Below are 18,023 nucleotides of genomic sequence, written 5' to 3'. Positions count from 1 at the left end.
ATTATTTTAGGCGGAGTGGGGTGTTAAGCATATCTTAATAATAGCATTATCTAGTATTTCGAACATAGACCTTTACAGTTTGATTCTCTCATTCCTCAATTAGGGGTAAAAATAAAATTAATAAAGTGAAAGGAAAAGTTGAAAGATAAGAATGGAAAGGGTAAATTCAATGTCTTGTCAAAGTTGAGAGGGTCAGAAGAACCAAATTATTAAGAAGAATCAAAGTCGAGGCTTGAAAGTGTATGGACTATGGACCTTTTTTTTTCTTTTTTTCTTTTTTACCCAGAACAGTTAAAAGAATTAAAGCTCCCGTACTTTTTTCCTTTTCGAAACACTAAATTCAGGTATTTAAAATTTCAAAATAGAATTCTTGAAAATGAACTTTTTTTTGCAGCTTCAAAAGTAGTAGGAAAATGTTTAGTTTATATTCCTCTAGCTCATTATACGACGATTTATAAAATTATTATTTTGTTAAAACTATTCTTTGGGAAGAAAATAAATGTGTCAATTTTTCACTTCATAAAAAAGTGAAAATTTAAAACGATAACATGATGACTTTTTTCTAATGGCCAGTGACTGCAATTCAGCTAGGAATAATATTGAAAACTGGAAAAAAACCTTGTCAACCATATATACCCCTAGGATTTTTTTTTTTTTTTGGCAAAGTTACTTGTGCGTCCACTACCTTTTTTGGGATTGAGACATCAACTATACACGTGCTGATGTATTTTATATATATATATATATAGATGAATTCTCATGTAAAATTTAACAAAATTTATTAGAAAATTAGAAGAAGAAAAAAATTCTTTCTGGGTCATCTGGATTGCAGAATTTCAGTACACTTTGCACCAACATCATGTTGTATAAGTGAATTTCAATTAATTCAACTAATAAAGTCTCTTATTGTCAAATACGAAATTTGTAATTCAATATTTGCCTACACTAAAAATCAAATATTTACATTAACTTAATTATAAAAAACAATCATTATACAATGAACTTTTATAAATTAACATTCTATCGTATCTATCAAAAAGAAATTATACATGTTGCATAAAATTAAGTAAAGTACCGGCAGCGGAAGATTTGCACCAGCTCTCTGTCTCTCTCTTTTAAAGGAGGGTAAATAGGCTTTTGCCTATTTCCAATATTATATATATATATATATATATTATTTAAAAGCCACCATATATGACCAACTTTATATTTGGACCTAATTCTATTTAAAGGGTTTGTTGAACTTAGCGTATAATATGTGGGTTCTAATTAGCTCAATTGGTAAAGTCTTTGATGGTTGTATAAGAGATTTGAGGTTCAATTCTTGCCTACACCAAAAACTGATTGATGTCTTGGTCTGATGATAAAAAGTTATTATTAGGAGCGTACAATATTTGTTATTTTAAATTAATGGGGGTGGGTTTCTTACATATCAAAATAGACAAATTACCCCCCAATAAAGTATCACAAGCTATGGGACTGAGACTTTTTCTGAACATTCTTTTTTCCTGTTTGAGGAAAACTTTTTCGTGAGCTTTTAAAACATATGTTTTTCGTTTTTTTTTAAAAAGTTTTTTTTAATTATTTTCTAACTTTATAGTTGATCAAAAGTAACAGCAGATGCATGGAGCTAGGAAAAGCTATCATATCATATCATAAGATTGAGAAAAAGGAAGAGGTCTGGTATAAAAACAAATTCACACTCAAAAATATCTTTATATGTCATATAAATTAACTGCAAAGAATCAGAAAACCGTGGCCCCAGTCAATAGAGAAGGCTAAGGGAATTACAATAAATATGTAATATAATTGTAGTCATCAAAAATGCAAGCCAACTCTCCTTCTTCTTCATACATTCCTCTCTCTAGTAGACTTATATATGGGATGTCGGTGGTATTAGTGCTGGTTATTAAAAAAAAAAAAATTAGTTGAGAGTACAAGATCAGTTTGATTTGGTGGAGTATAAATTTTCAATCTGTTAAGCAATCTATAGATTAATTATTAATAATAACTAACCATAAACTGCCTTGTAAGACCGGAAGAAATTTGCCCAAAAATTTTACCAAGAAAATAAGAGGGTAAGACTAAAAGTGCCTCAATTAATTTTTGTTTTTTGGACTTAGCACCAACACACGTGTATGTGAAATTTGTTACCCTTTGTTTGGCTTTACCCATGATGTGCCTTAATTATTCCCATCCCATGCATGGCAATCTGCTTCTTCCTTAGCTTTTATATATTGGCGTTTGCTATATGGATCATAACCCAAAATTTACTTATTTATCTTTGCAACTAAATCATTTCTTGAAGAATGAATATTGCCAATTCCCAATAATCAAAAATTTTTTTTTGGCTACGTAATCCTATGGATTTTGGTTCCTCCATTTCCCTCTCAAAGTATTGTGGGTTGCAAATAGGTTTTTTCTTATTAAGAGAAATGCTTATTGATAGATACAAAACATGGCTTAGTTTGTTACCAAAGGTTTTCATCAATAATAAGGGTTTTATGTGTCCAAATCGGATGCCCCATTATTCATTTACCATCACGGTGAAATTTAGGTATATATATACTAGAGTGTGTCAATGACATTTTGGTTACTAGCAACATGGCCAATTGTAATTAAACTCTTATTTCCAAGTTGAATTAATGATTTTCTATCAAGGATCTCTGAGTTTCTTGTAAAATCTGGAATGAAAAACTCTTAAGACTTTAGGGACTCCAATTTTAGCATCAAGTAAACTCTCCAAAATTAGTGGCAAACCTTGAGCCAATCCCTCACTTTACTGTTAAATTGTTGACAGTCTACAATATATATCTTACTTTCACAAGACCGAATATATCTATCCATAATCTATCTGATGATCATTGTGTATTTTACACTACCTCAAGTACATCATTTGCTAGCTATGACATTTCTATCTAAAAGCATTCTTATATTCATCTTCAAACCTTGTTCATAAGCAAATTTGGCTAGGTGTGTATGATTGCCAATCCACCATCCAATGCTGGATTGCTATTCATCTTGGCGACAACTCATCTCCTGGTTCTCTCAAAAGCAAAGGAGAGTTGCTCATTCCTTATCTAAATCTTAGTACAGAGCCCTTGTCGATATTGTTACCAAACTCTCTTGGATATCTTGAAATATTTTTTGAAATTCGTATCTCACTGCTCATTGTTCCTACACTTCAATGTGATAATATTGGTGCTGCTTATCTCTTCGCCAATTTGATTTTTCATGCACATACTAAACAAGTTGATATAATTTTTTATTTTGTTCATGACAAGGTTGCTCGTAAGGATCTTCAAATGCATTTTATTTACATTGCCGGCATGATCACAGGTCTCTCCTCTAGTCGCTTTATGTTTCTTCATGAAGGTCGCCTCTCACAAGTCAATTTAAACTTAAGGGGATGTATCAAAGAATGTATATATATATTTGGACTTGTATTTTAGGTCCAAATTTTTTTATTTCTTATCGTGTGCTTGATTACATCAATGTCCTATATAGAAATGCATATATAATCAAACTCGATCCACTTTACATTGATATTATGACATAGGTTTTATCCTTGTTTCAACCATATATTAGCCATTTTGCTAATAGTCCAGTAAGAATAAAATCTTTATAGATTTTTTCCCTGCTAGAAATTTATGAAGGTTTTTAATTTTTTAATTTTTACACCTTAATATCCCAATGGCTTTCGTAACTAGTGTCCATCATCGACGTCTAAAATAAATATTATATATATATATATATATCTATAAAAATACAACAGATACAACAAATTTTATAACTTTTTTTTATATAAAAAATTATATAATTCAATAATTATAAAAAGAGGTTTGAACCTTAGGCAATTTTACTGAAAACACGATAAAATATCAATTGAGTTATAAAACTCTTGACACAAGTTGTACTTTCAAAATCCAAAAAACATTTAATAGTTTCTTATAGAAACCCGTGAAAATACCATGTAGTTTATATGTGTAACAGTCATATAGATGAGCGTAGAGCTTAAATTCACAAATTTGAGGACTACATGTGTATATAATAACAATATTCTCTGTCGTCTTTCCACCAATAAATTAAAATATGAGTGCATGGATTTTTACACAATTAGATTCTATTTCACTATTTGGAACCGGCCGAGTTGATCTTTAGTCATATGAGAATGTTTAGTACGTTTGAGGTTTGCTTGTTATATAAGCATCCTGTTATATCTGGCATCAAAAGAGAAATAATTCATGTACTGTACTATCTCCATACAGCGGCACAATATGAATGGAATGATGCATAATAACTTACCAAATTCATGAAAGAAACTTACTTCAAATTAGTTCTTGACAGCAATACATTTACCCACTCACTCCAACTGATATTAATGAACTTCCTCATTCTATCACTCTAATAAACTGCATGGAACAAAATACTTCTAAAATGGTACAATCTTAAAGAATACAACTTCATGTTGTGGGCTTGCCTTGCCTCATCAGATGCAAATATATAGCTTTCCTATTAATTTGCCTAACATATTTACTAACATGCATGAGAGAGAGAGAGAGAGAGAGAGAGAGAGAGAGAGAGAGAGAGAGAGAGGGCAATAATTGGGGCAAAATTGGTGAATTGCATTACAGGCAATAAGCATAGGCAGTGGTTGTAAATGTGTATTATATAATTAAATTTAGCACGCCCTATTGTGTGAACAGATAACAAAAGTGACTTTTCATCCATAACCCAAGACTTAGTCTCTCTTCTTATATATATATATATTCTTACCTCTCTACTTGTTCTGCTTGCCTACCTCTTATGAATCTTAAAAACTTTCACGTCATGTGATTAATTGGTTACCATAATAAAGTTTTCAATCTGGTTTTCATTATTGTTGGCTACAGAAGATGAAAAAATCTAGAAGCAGTATTAGCAGTGATAGTGAAAGTGGAAAGATATGCTATAGAGGGCACTGGAAGCCAGCTGAAGATGAGAAACTCCAACTACTTGTTGAACAGCATGGTCCCCAGAATTGGAATTTTATTGCAGACCATCTAGAGGGAAGATCAGGTAATATGGTATCAGAGTTATGTTTTATCTTTTCAAAAATAGTACGTAACAGCATTATGTCTGATCAATTCTTACCTTCCAACTCCTAATGGTCCATTTGGATTAAGAGGGAAGGAGGAGAGTAAAATAGAGATATTTTTGACTAACTTTACTCTACTTCTTTCCAGTTTCTCTCGCTCCTCCCTCAATCCAAATGAGCCCTAAGGGTCTCAGTATTTTCCTCTCATGGTACCTGTTCAAGCTGTAAGAAATGGGGTTTACAAACTAATTTTTTCTTTGTATTGTAGGGAAAAGTTGCAGATTGAGATGGTACAACCAACTTGATCCCAATATTAACAAGAACCCATTTACAACAGAAGAGGAACAAAGGCTTCTTGCAGCTCATCAGATTTATGGAAACAAATGGTCTTTCATAGCACGCTATTTCAAAGGTAGAACTGATAATACCGTGAAGAATCAGTACCATATTATGATGGCAAGAAGAAAACGTGAAAGGTTCTCAGTCCAAGGTCATCGAAGTCACTCCAAGTTCCAAAACCTTCAAAAATTAGGGACCTCATCCATGAGTTCATTACATTCTTTAAGTTTTAGCCAGTCAACGATGACAACAGATTCATTCAGTGTTGATATTTTCGGTGGAGGAAGAAAGAAAGATTTAGGTCCAAGTATTTCTTCATGTGCCAATGACTATGAGCCATCACATGGTTTGAATAATTAGTCTCTTTTCTTAATATTGTTACAACCCTATTTCTTGTGTGTATAATAATAACACAGATTTCATTGTGCCAGGAATCCCTGTTGTCCACGAGGTTGTTCCTCAATCTTTCAAATTCTCAAATTTTGCCGGGGTTTATGAAAGTGAAGAAATGCTCAACGTAGAGGGACTTGATGATAACTCCAATGCATGTTGGAACCTGAAAATGGCTTCTGACCAAGATCAAGGAGATGGATCGATCACTCACAAGGCTGTTCCCTTCATAGATTTTTTTGGAGTGGGAATCTCTTAATAAATTAATAATTAGTTATGCGAACCCATTCTCATCAGCTGAGTTCTTTGAGTCTATATTTTATGAACTATAGCCTCATTTATCTTTATATTACGTGCATAAGAGAATATCTATCAACTTTTAGGGCCTAGCTTAGCTTGAATTAAGCATATTGAGGAGGCTGTTTTATATTACGATATGCAATTATTGCATATCACGGAACTACAGCACATATTTTGTGAAGCTTAGCTTGATTTAAACATATGGACGAGGCTGTTATATTTCTTTATGTTTATGATATATATGCAACTTCAACGCAGCAATTATTGCATCACGGAACTGTAGTACATATTTTGTCAAATGAATGATCATTCACTTTTAGTCATTGATAGTTGTAGGGTTTTAAATGAAAAATTCATTTAAAACAAAAAAAAACAAAAAACAAAAAAAAAAACTCAGCTTAGCTCAAGAATTATTATTATTATTTTTTTTAAAAGAATCAGCTCTAGCTCAAGAATTATTATTATTATTATTATTATTTTTAAAGAATCAACTCAAGAAAGTTTGTTTGGGTGTGTTTGGATTGAACTTATTGTTGCTGAAACTGAAAACTGAAAACTGAAAACTGAAAACACTGTAGCAAAATAATTTTTAAATGTGTAAATAGTACTATGGGACCCACTTTTAATATTTTTTATTATATGAACATAAAAAAAAAAAAAAAAAAAAAAAAAAGGGGAGGAAAACGCGTTTGCTGAAACGCAAACGCGGAATCCAAACCCCCCCTTTGTGTGGGTTTGGATCCGTGTTTTAAGCCCTGCGTTTGCCTCTTCTTCTTTTTTTTTAAACTAGCGACTGGTGCATTGTTCATGGGGGCATGAACAATGCACCAAGGTCTATAAACAGTAAAAAAAGAGTGAATAGTAATTTTTCACACATTTAAAAATTATTTTGTTACAATGTTTTCAGTTTTCAGTTTCAGCAAAAATAAGTTGTATCCAAACAAACCATTTATCTTCATTTATTTAATAAACGAGTGTTAAGGCTAAGCGTAGGTTTAGACTCAACTATTAAATAAGTCAAGTTTAAACATAATAATGTTTTCATAAACAAACTTTTAAATATAAGTTTCAATTTAAATATATATCATATTATATGATTATACATATACAAGCACAAAAATATACTTATTGATGAATTATAAAACTTTATAAACAAGTTTGAATGACATCAAACTATTATTTGTAATTTATTGATAAAAGTCTCTTTAATAGTAAAATTTTATATATAACTTTTAATAATAGAACATCGGTGAATATAATTTTTATAAGTTCATAAACAAAAATTATTTTATGTAATCAACTCAAATAATATAACTTTCAACTATAATTTAGTTATTAATTGATTCCACTGATTTGTAAAAGGATAAGAAGAAAAAAAAAAATTTAATCATGGTATATACAATATGTGAGAATGAATGAATTAATTTAGTAACTCTTGAGCAAACTCAAATTTGTTTGACAAGAAAATGGACTCTAAGTTTGAAAATGTAATTTAACTTGGTGATGAACTAAAACTTGGCACATGTTTGAATAAAGATCGTTAGGTTCTAAATGTTTAGGATTAAATATTTAGATTTCTATTTTTATGTATGTTGGCAAACCGATATCAAAACATGTCTAGATTATGTATTAGACATTGCTCATGATAGTACAAGTCTGGATTCAAGAACATTGAAGCTGCAGAAAGAAGATTTTACTTTCAGTGAAGTTCGACCGATCGAACTTAAGCCTTGACCGATTGAAAATCACAGACAAGATTTTCTGTAGAATTCTATTTCAATCCAAACACTACAAAAACGTTTAGGGTTTCAAGTAAAACAATTATAGGTATAAAAGGAAAACTCTAACTACGTTTTAGAAGATCTTGGAAGTCTTGTGATTTACTCTTATGATATCTGAGAGGTTTTGTATCTTCTAACTCAACAAGCATTTGCAGGATCAAGAGATATACAATCAAGAACTCGTGGAATCAAATTGCTGCAAAAGATCAACTACTGACAGTGATCTAGAACCTTCAAGTGGGATCTCAAAGTTATAAACATGGGAGTTTGTGCTCAGCAAATCCAAGATAGAAGAATTCGTGGAGTCGGAGCTGCACGTGGTTGTGTTAGCAAGTTCTACTTTAGATAGTTTTAGATTTAGGGTTTAAATTTATTGTAATCTTCTATCCTCCCCAAGTTTTTACCTTGAAATGATTGGTTTCATTGGTTATCCTAGGTCATCATATTACTGTTTTCTTTACTTTTTAAGTAAAATGTTTGTATGTGTTTAACCTAGATTATAATTATCTTAAGTAAATACTTGGCTAATTCATTAGGTTAAACTAATCTATTTTTAAGGGGTCTAAACAAACACAGATAAATAGAACAATTTTTAATTTTAAATACTTCATTTGACTCCCTTCAACAAAAAAAAAAAAAAATGATTCGACTCGACTTATTTACAATCCTAGATAGATGTTACTAGTAAATCAAAATCATTTTTGAAAACTAGCTATATACGTGTTGTTTAGCCACCCACATCTTTGAATTTGTAACATTGAATCTAAGATACAAAATGAATTAATCAGATGATTTCTTTTCCCTACCGTTTCAAAGTAAAGTAATAAATCATGCTTTCTAATATTACATTTCTATAAATACACAATTGACAACTGCTTGGAATATATTGGCAATTGAAATTCTACATGTCACCTCCCATGTTAGATGTTACTTGTTGAAAGTTATAAGCAAACTTTGTGTTGATGATTTATAGCTAGTTCCAGATTGAGGTAAGTAATGCAAAACAAATCCTACTCTAATAATTCTCAGCCTTGATCTCAAAAATCTCAGAATTTACTGGTTGAAGTTTATCTAAGAATTCTTCAAAACAATTATTCTCAAAAAAAAGAAAAAAAAAATGATATTGGACTCTGCTTGTGGTCAGACAATACTTAGAGAGAAATCCAAGCATTCAGATTTGCGTCTTCAAGCAATAATCGAAATTAAGTATGAGGACAACAAAGAGCATTTGCATCAGATCATGTAAAAATTTATGTATATATAGATATTTATTTTTTAAAATATTCATTTTTAAAACACTTTATATCAAATCATCTATTTTATACTACATTTCATTAAAATATTATTTTTCTTGATTTTTTTTAATTGTTTCTCTTTCTTCATACACAACAAACCATCATCCACTCTCTTCTTTATCCTCAGGATATGTAAAAAAATAATAAAAAAAAAAAAAATGACAAGTAAAGTGTCTATTTAAATTAACACATTATTGTAGTAACAACGCATTTTTATACAGCTTTGCATGACCTAATGTGATTAAATTTTGAACTTGGTGGGTTCACACCAGCTGAGGAACTGGGTTAGGGAGGTTTGGGTTTAAGCAGAGGTGCTAGGTTTGAGAGGTTTGCCTTCACCGACGGTCAAAAAAAAAAAAAAAAAAAGTTAGCAATATGATGTCACTTTAATAGCAAAATCTAACTAAGGGAGGCGAATTACTAACGAAATCAAACTTTGGGGGGAGGGGTATAAAATCAAATTTCTAAAATTTTGGATGTAAAATCCAAACAACTCCAAATTTCAAGGATGTACTTTGTAATTTACCCTTTTGACTTAATCATTTTTTTATAATACAAGCACTGACGTGAGTGTTTTAAAACTTTCTCAATTAATATTGGTCCCTTGGCAAAAGATGACAAAAAAGCTTTGAGTAAGTAATTGACCATAGGTAGAACGTACGAGTAATCTATATCTATATAAAAAAACGAAGCCTATGAAGCTCTCACAATTTTTCACGCCAGTACAATATTTAAATAAAATTATCATTTTATTTAAATAAAATTATTTTTGTTTAGTTCAAACTTAACAAGGAGTAAAACTCTATCTCTCTAATAAGTCCAACTTAAACTCAAACTTTGCAAGGTTAATCATGTACACTATAAAAGTAATGCAAACCCAAATTTTTTTTTTAAAAGATGAATAGAGGTATGTGCTATTCTTATGTTATTTTCTTCTCCTCTACTTTGTTAAAATAAAAAAAAATAAAAAAAATTTATTTTATGGTTTTTCATGTATTTTTTTAAAAATAATTTTTGTATATAAACCACCAAACTCTCTTTAGCCGTTTTTTACAAGATAAAAAAGTTTGCAATAATTGAAATTATTCTTTTGAATGTAACTCATCTTTATTTTATATTTCTCTATTGTTTAGTCATATATATATATATATATATTGTTTTATTTCAATAATTTATAAGCAGTGAATAATTTGATTCTTTAATATTTTTTGATCTTTCAAGCAATGGCTTCTTCATCAAATTGTAATACAAATTGAAGTCATATAATAGCAAATCATGCAATGGTGTAGTTTCTTAATCAATTTAAGATTTTATAAAATTATTTTAGTTTATCTCATAAATAGGTAGGTTTTCATGCATAGCACCGGTTAAATATGAAACATAATACTAACACGCTATTAATTTGCATGGGCACTAGTTAACATTTTATAAGAGAAACTCAAAAGTAAATTAAAGGACAAAATAAAAAGTTATAAAACAAAATTATATTAATTATTATCCCTTGTTTGATTCCTTGCACTTCTAAATTTCTGAAATATGATATTCTGGGTGGGCCCGAGACATACATATATAGTATATATATTCCTCACAATATTCTTTTTCTTTTGTACGTTTTCCCCTTCCGACAAACCAAACATTAAAAAATAAGAAAATTTAAACACATCATTAATTATAATGGTTAAATATACGGGAAATAATAGAGTACGTGACGAACATATATATATATATATATATATATTATTTTGGCTTTTGTAATGTCGGATGGAATTGTAGAATTCCATTGTCTGAAGATCTTCTTTTCCTAAATCAGTAAATTGAAGTTGGTGATGACTGCTTTATTTATTTTTTAAAAAAAATTTGTTTCTGAATTGTTGGTGACTGATCGACTGCTTTCGCTATATTCAGCTGAAGGCTTTTTGGACGCTGGGAAAACATTTTCTACGTGGGTCATGGGTACTGAGTGCATAAAATCATGATTTCTCTCTTAATTAAAAGAAAAATAAAGCCATAACTTGACAAATGTTGAGAATTATGAGCATTGAGTAGGAAGATGATATTTAGAAAAACATTTGCGACTTTAAAGCATGAAAGGAATCTTTTATTTTAAAGTGATAATTGCTTCTATTTTGAAAGAGTTTACCACTGGGTTACAAGCATTTCACTTCTAAGATACAACAAAATAACTAAATGCAAATATCTATTATATTATGGAGAATTTAATTAAAAATGTTGGGAGGAGATGAAAGAAAATTGAATTTGATTCAAAACCCTACAAGAAAAGGTTACATGCGCCAAGTGCTAAATGCCACACACGTATGTGCATGCTCTAGTATGTTCATAGATTTATTCTATTATTTATTTATTAATTAGTACTTCTGTTATTTTATATATATGTACCCACCAAAAACCTTTTTATGTGAGACAAGTATATTAAAACATACTCACTTTCAAATCACAACCGACACTAAATTGTTTTTAAAAGACTATTGTAGCACATTGTTCATACCATACATTTTCTTGTTATTCAAAATAAGTTACCAAATGATGATGCCAAAAAAACCACCAGTGAGCCACACGATACTCGCACACTCTAAACAGTACCTGCCCAATAAAAAGGAGAAGACCTAACAGAGAGCACCGGTGTGGTGCCGGCCAAATACTCTCTGAAGGTCAAGTTAGAACTTCTTACAACTCTAGAGTGCTAGAGAGGAGTTAATTATGCGTACCTCGATTTCTGAGGGTATTGAGGTTTTTATAGTAGCATAGGACCGACCATCTCTTCCTTGGACTAGAAGTCCTTTCCTTGTAGGAAACCTCATGAGCGTATATTACGAGATCCTTTCCTTATAAGAGACTAACACTGAGTGTGTGATGCAAGTCATTTCCTTATATATTCATGCGTGAAGGCCAAACAAAGGTTTTATTTAGAACCGTCAGCATCAGGACCGTCATCTTATCCTATCCCCTTCAGCCATATTGGCGTCAACCTGATGATGTCGTTAGCCCCTTAATGCTCCCCGAAGACCTACACGATCCTCACATTAATGTCCGTCAGCATTAGGGTCTTTAGTCTCCTAATTTAACTCATCCCGTCAGCCTAAGTTGTAGACTCTGTTTCATGAGCAAGGCTGACGGGTTTAGCCTGGATACTGCTTATTATAATTTTGCTCATCAGTTGCCCCCTACTTCATATCTTCGTTAGTTAAAACTGACGGGTTATGGAGTTATATTTTTCCGTTGCTAACTTTTATTTTGGCCAGGAGAGAGAAAATAATTCAGAGGTGACTCCTCAAGCAGCCATTATTAAATGCTCAGACACGTGGCGTACTCTGGTTGGCTCCTCTTCTAGACGAGGGCGTCGCTTCGTCTTCCGTGCCTTTTCCCCTTATATATAACCCACATCTTCCCCTCATTTTTCCTATTTCATCTTTACTGATTCTTGGAGAGAAGATCTGTTGCCTTTGTTCAGTCAGTTTCCCAACATCGTTGCCTGAGTTGCTACCTTTGCTTCCAAAAACCGTCACCTTTTTTAAGAAACTCGTAAGTCCATTTTCTTTCTTTGTACATGCTTTATTTCAATTAATTTTTCTATAGCGAGGTCGTCATCCTACGTGCTTAGAATAAATCCGTCACTTGTAGGTAGTTAGATGTCAAGTGACACGTACAGTGATCAGTCGTCGATCCGCGATGGAGCAGGCTACAACGAGGTATTTGGTTTAGGTGATGAGTCCGGGAGAGAGACGTCTGCCCAATCTCCTGACGGAGGTAGGGAGTCACGGAGATGAAGGTCAGGAAGAGGTAGTAGGTGAGGAGGGTGATGTTGAGGTGGAAGAAGAGAGGGATAGTGACAGAGATAAAGGTGACGAGGAGTCCTGTGAGGGAACTTCAGGAAGTCCTGGATGTAGCCGTCCCTTCATCCTTCTCGAGGAATGGGCTGTCAATAAATTTTTACCAAAAATGAGTGAGAAGGTATTCAAAGAGTTGCACATTCGTTTTCAAATCCCAGACCACATCCCTATTCGTCTCTCCAGGGAGAATGAAAAGTGCTATACGGGGAGAACCGCAGACGTTGGTATGTATGATGCCATGTTTGCTGCAGGGCTTAGACTGCCCCTGTCGGCCTTACACCGTCAGCTGGCTGATTTTCTGGGGTTGTCCATTAGCCAGATTGCCCCAAATTCATGGAAGATCTTTATAAGTGCTGAGATCTTATGGGGTTGTCTAAGTGGAGAACACCGTCAACTTACTTTAGACGAATTCTTCTATTGCTATAGACCTCAGCACCTTTCTTCTTCTAAGGGGATGTACCATTTTGCCGTCAGGGAGAGGGAGTTAAGGTTAGTGTCTGAGATGCCAGATTCCAATAGACTTTGGAAGAGTAGGTACTTTTTTGTTAAAGGGACGGACTGGGTGTGCCATCAAGATGAATGGGAAACAATTCCCCATGGTTATTTTGATAATACGTGGGCCTTCGTCAGGGATTCAGGTTTTAACCGACAACTTTTAGCCCCGTCATTTTTTACATATACTTTATTAATTTATTTTTGAAGTGTCTTAACACCGTCAACTTATTTTTTCTTTTCAGCCAACACTCGCCCTTTTATAACTGACGACCAAAGGGATTTTATCCGTCGGGTTCTAGAGATTCCTTTGGAGGAGCGAAAGTATCGGGATTTAATTACTCTCGACACTCTTCACGCATACTACGGGGGTCCGAAACTGATGCTAGAAGCTCACAAATTAGAAGAATTTTCTCGCCGTCATAAGTAGTTTTTTTTTTTTTTTTTTTGTAGTCCTGTCACTTTCAGCTTTTGCCGTTAGTTTTTCTCATGTGTCTTACTTTTGCAGAAATGGAGGCAACAAGGCAACGGATAAGGGCTGCAGTTGCCTGTCAAAAGGAGGAGAAGAGAGCAAAGGAGATGTCAGCTCCCAAAACCATCACTAAGGGTTCGCAGAAGAGGAATCCCGACAGGAAGGATGACCGTCCCCTTAAAAAGGTGGCTGTCACTTCTGGAAATGAACCCCCAGAGAAGTCGCCCCCCAAATCTAGTCACGGAGCAGGGAAGGGGGTGATGACCTCTTCCGGTCCTGCTCTTGAGGGTCCTCATTGCCTACTGACGCACAAGGATTATGCTATCCAAGAGGTAGAATCGTTCATAAAACCGACAGACATAGATCCTTGTGCTTTGTTGGGGATGGAGGACCTGGGGGCGTCAGCTTTGTTTGACCTAACACGGGTAAGCCGTCTCTCCTAGCTAGCTTTCCCTTATCTTTTTTTTTTTTTTTTTAATTGGTTGACGGCTGTGTCCTTTTTAGGCCTTGGTACGTGTAAAAGCGCTTCAGGACTGTTGTGCGGCCAAGGAAGGTGTCGTCACCCGCGTCAGCAAACACAATGCTAATTTGTTGAACTAGCAGGCAGAATACAAGGAAGCCGTCCGCCTTTTGAACGTGGAGCTGAAAGAGACAAAGCAGAAGTTGGAAGAGGTGGGTCGTCAGAAGGCAAAGTTAGAACAAGAGCTGACAGCCCTTTGTGATCAGGTGGAGATGGCTGAGGCTAACGCGGTCTAGAAATTCAAGGCGTCAAATTCCTTTATCGATTCCTGTGGGGGATACTATGGTACTAGATTCGATGACTACCTTAAGCAAGTCACGTCAGCCTTTCCAGAATTGGATCTATTTAGGATCACCTTAGATGACGCTCCGCCGATGATGCCTGCTAATGACGCCGTCGACATTGAAGGTGATGACTCTGAGGATGCCCCTCTAGCTGAAGATAGTGGCGTTGTTTTGGCCCAGCCAGCTGCGAACCCTCCAGCCACTACTTCCAATCCTTTTGTGGAGGTCCTAGACGTGGAAGACCCTCCCGTTCAAAAAAGTAAAAGGAGTTCAAGTGACGTCCCTACTATCAAACCATAGCTTTTTTGTAATTTTTATCTTTTGTTCCATTTTGCAAACAATGTTTTTAAGTGCCCCTTGGGCTTTCATTTGTAATACTTAAACAATTTTTTTAAGTGCCCCTTTGGGATTTGATTTGTAAGTAATTTACTCTTGCTTGTAATACTCTAGTAATCATCGCTTTTGATCATATGTGTATGGCTATTTTGTCTGTGCGCTTTGTTTTCTTATTTTGTAGACTTTGAGCTTATTTTCTAGTCATAGGCCGAGGTCGTCAGCCTGGCTGTGGGTTATAATTTAATAGTAGTGATTATGGACCCGTCTATTTTAATGTCGCTGTCAGCTTAGTAAAGTCGTTGTCCCCTTTAAGGGATTTTTAGTCGTTCCTTCACTCTTGAAATTGTCCATATTAATGTTGGGTTTGTTTTGTTTTAGGGGTACGTTATGTTCGTCGGCTTCTTGCCCTAAACTTATCCCTTATTAAAATCTCACTTTTTTGAGACAGTCACTTTGTTGAGTCCATCACTTTTGAGGGGTCCGTCATACGGACAGTTAATCTTATGGCCTTATCCACATCATGGACTTAGTGGAGCAACTTTGTGAGACCGTCATTTTCATGAGCCCATCTCTTTTGATGAGCCTGTCACATGGATCGTTAATTTTATGGCCTCGTCCATATTATGAACTTAGTGGAGCAACTTTGTTGAGACCGTCATTTTCATGAGCCTGTCTCTTTTGATGAGTCCATCATATGGACCGTTAATTTTATGGTCATGCAGTCCTGGTACTGTGCGAGCCTTTGTTCCGCTGTGGCCCTGACTTCGTCTATTAGATCGAGCTATAGACGTATAGCTTCTTCGTTTCTAGTCTCGTCATGGTTATGCACCCTGTAGCTTGTGAGTCCGACTTCGGCTGGGATGACCGCTTCGTTTCTGTATGTTAGTCAGAATGGTGTCTCTCCTGTGGGCATCCTTGCCGTCGTCCTGTACGCCTAAAGTATGATTGGCAGCTCTTCAGGCCATATACCCTTTGCCCCCTCGAGCCGAGTCTTGAGAATCTTGAACAAGGATTGGTTCGTGACTTCGACCTGTCCGTTAGCCTGAAGGTGGGCGGGGAAGGAGTAGTGGTTCCATATCCCCAACTGCGAACAAAAGTCTCGAAAGGAGTCGTTGTCGAATTGCTTCCCGTTGTTCGAGATCAAAACCCTAGGATGCCAAACCTACATATGATACATTTTCACACAAAACTCCATACGTTTTTCTCCATAATGATGGCCAAGGCTTCAGCTTTCACCCATTTTGTAAAGTAGTCGATGCCGACTACCAGGAACTTCAGCTGTCGTACTGCAGTAGGGAATGGCCCCATAATGTCCAGTCCTCATTGAGCAAACGGCCATAGAGCCGTTATTGGGGTTAGTTCCTTGGTTGGTTGCCTAATGATATTGTTGAATCTCTGGCACTTATCGCAGGTCTTGACATAAGCCTCGGCATCCTTCTTTATGGTGGGCCAAAAGTACCCTGCTCGCACTAGCTTGTGCACTAATGATCTCGATCCTGAGTGGTTTCCGCAGATTCCCTCATGTACCTCTCTCATGACATAGTCTGCTTCTTTAAGACCCAAGCATCTTAGGTACGGGCGAGAGAAACCTCTTTTATACAGGATGTCTCTTATCAGGGCGAATCTCACCACTTGGACGTTCAGCTTTCTAGCTACTTCCTTCCCATCTAGCAGTACACCATTTTTCAAGTAAGAGACTAAGAGCATGGTCCAATTGCTTTTGGAGCCTATTTCTTACACATCGATGGAATCTATCAGTGGAGAGAGCTGAACAAAGGAGAGTGCAATATACATAGTGGTCATATGTTCGGCTGAGGCGGCTTTGGCCAAGCAGTCTGCTTGCTCGTTTTCTCCCTGTGGGATTTGTATGATTTTGGCCTTCAGCTCGTCTACCCTCTTCTTTGCCTGGTCTAGATACCTCTTCATTCTTTCACCCCTACACTTGTAGTCCTCGTTCATCTGGTTAGCAACGACCTGAGAATCACAATAAATGACCACGTTTGAGGCTCCTGCAGCTTTGGCGAGATCAAGCCTTGCTATTAAATCCTCATACTCCGCTTCATTGTTGGTAGTAGGGAAATCGAGGCAGACCATACACTCAACCGTGTCCCCCTCGGGTGATAATAACACGATGCCGGCTCTCCTAGCCTATCTATTAGATGATCCGTCTACATGTATGCTCCACTGAGGAGACTCTTCCGCCCCCCTGTCCTTGCCACTTGTGAACTCCGCTATGAAATTTGCGACGATTTGTCCTTTAATGGTGGTTCATGGGCAATACTAGATATCGAACTCGCTCAACTCTAAGGCCCATAGTGCCAATCTGCCAACAGCTTCAGGGCTGCTCATTGCCCGCCGCAAAGGCTTGTTGTTTAGGACGACTACCGTGTGGGCTTGGAAATACGGCTTGAGTTTGCGTGCCACTGTAACTAGTGCGAAGGCGAGTTTCTCCATGGGCGGGTATCTTTCTTCGACACCGCGAAGTGCCCGGCTGACATAATAAACGGGCTTCTACACTCTTTCTTCTTCTTTAACTAGGGCGGCACTGACGGCGGTAGAAGAGACAGCTAGATAAAGGAAAAGCTCTTCACCGGGTTGCGAGAGACTTAATAATGGCAGGGAAGAGAGATAATCCTTCAGCTCCTCAAATGCGTGCTGACACTTGGCAGTCCACTCGAAAGATTTCTTCAGTGTGCAAAAGAAGGATAAGCATTTATCCGTTGCCTTTGATACGAATCTATTCAGTGCCGTTATTTTTCCATTGAGGCTTTGTACTTCTTTCACATTCTTTGGAGGTGCCATCTCCATTATGGCCTAGATCTTGTCCGGGTTGGCCTCGATGCCTCTCTGCAACACCATGAATCCTAGGAATTTTCCTACCGTCACTCC

At 35.4% G+C, this 18,023-nt stretch overlaps 1 protein-coding gene across 1 annotated transcript; it reads left to right on the top strand.

Annotated features, from left to right (window-relative positions):
* The first annotated feature begins 4,769 nt into the window (after positions 1 to 4,769).
* On the top strand, positions 4,770 to 6,367 carry LOC111994160 (transcription factor MYB54). The gene is made up of 3 exons (XM_024026017.2): positions 4,770 to 5,058; positions 5,346 to 5,762; positions 5,848 to 6,367. The coding sequence occupies exons 1-3, from the start codon at positions 4,896 to 4,898 to the stop codon at positions 6,063 to 6,065; spliced, it is 798 nt and encodes a 265-aa protein (XP_023881785.1). The 5' UTR covers positions 4,770 to 4,895; the 3' UTR covers positions 6,066 to 6,367.
* Positions 6,368 to 18,023: the final 11,656 nt, after the last annotated feature.

Source organism: Quercus suber, unplaced genomic scaffold (genome assembly GCF_002906115.3).
Source record: "Quercus suber isolate HL8 unplaced genomic scaffold, Cork oak 2.0 scaffold_515, whole genome shotgun sequence".
Lineage (NCBI taxonomy): Eukaryota > Viridiplantae > Streptophyta > Magnoliopsida > Fagales > Fagaceae > Quercus > Quercus suber.
The sequence above is the reverse complement of the archived record's forward strand: the minus strand, read 5'-3'. Positions and strand labels throughout refer to the sequence as shown.

Coding starts and splice junctions, on each gene's coding strand:
- LOC111994160 (XM_024026017.2), top strand. CDS start 4,896: ATGAAAAAATCTAGAAGCAGTATTAGCAGTGATAGTGAAAGTGGAAAG. Junction 5,059..5,345: donor CCATCTAGAGGGAAGATCAG/GTAATATGGTAT, acceptor TTTGTATTGTAG/GGAAAAGTTGCAGATTGAGA. Junction 5,763..5,847: donor TGACTATGAGCCATCACATG/GTTTGAATAATT, acceptor TCATTGTGCCAG/GAATCCCTGTTGTCCACGAG.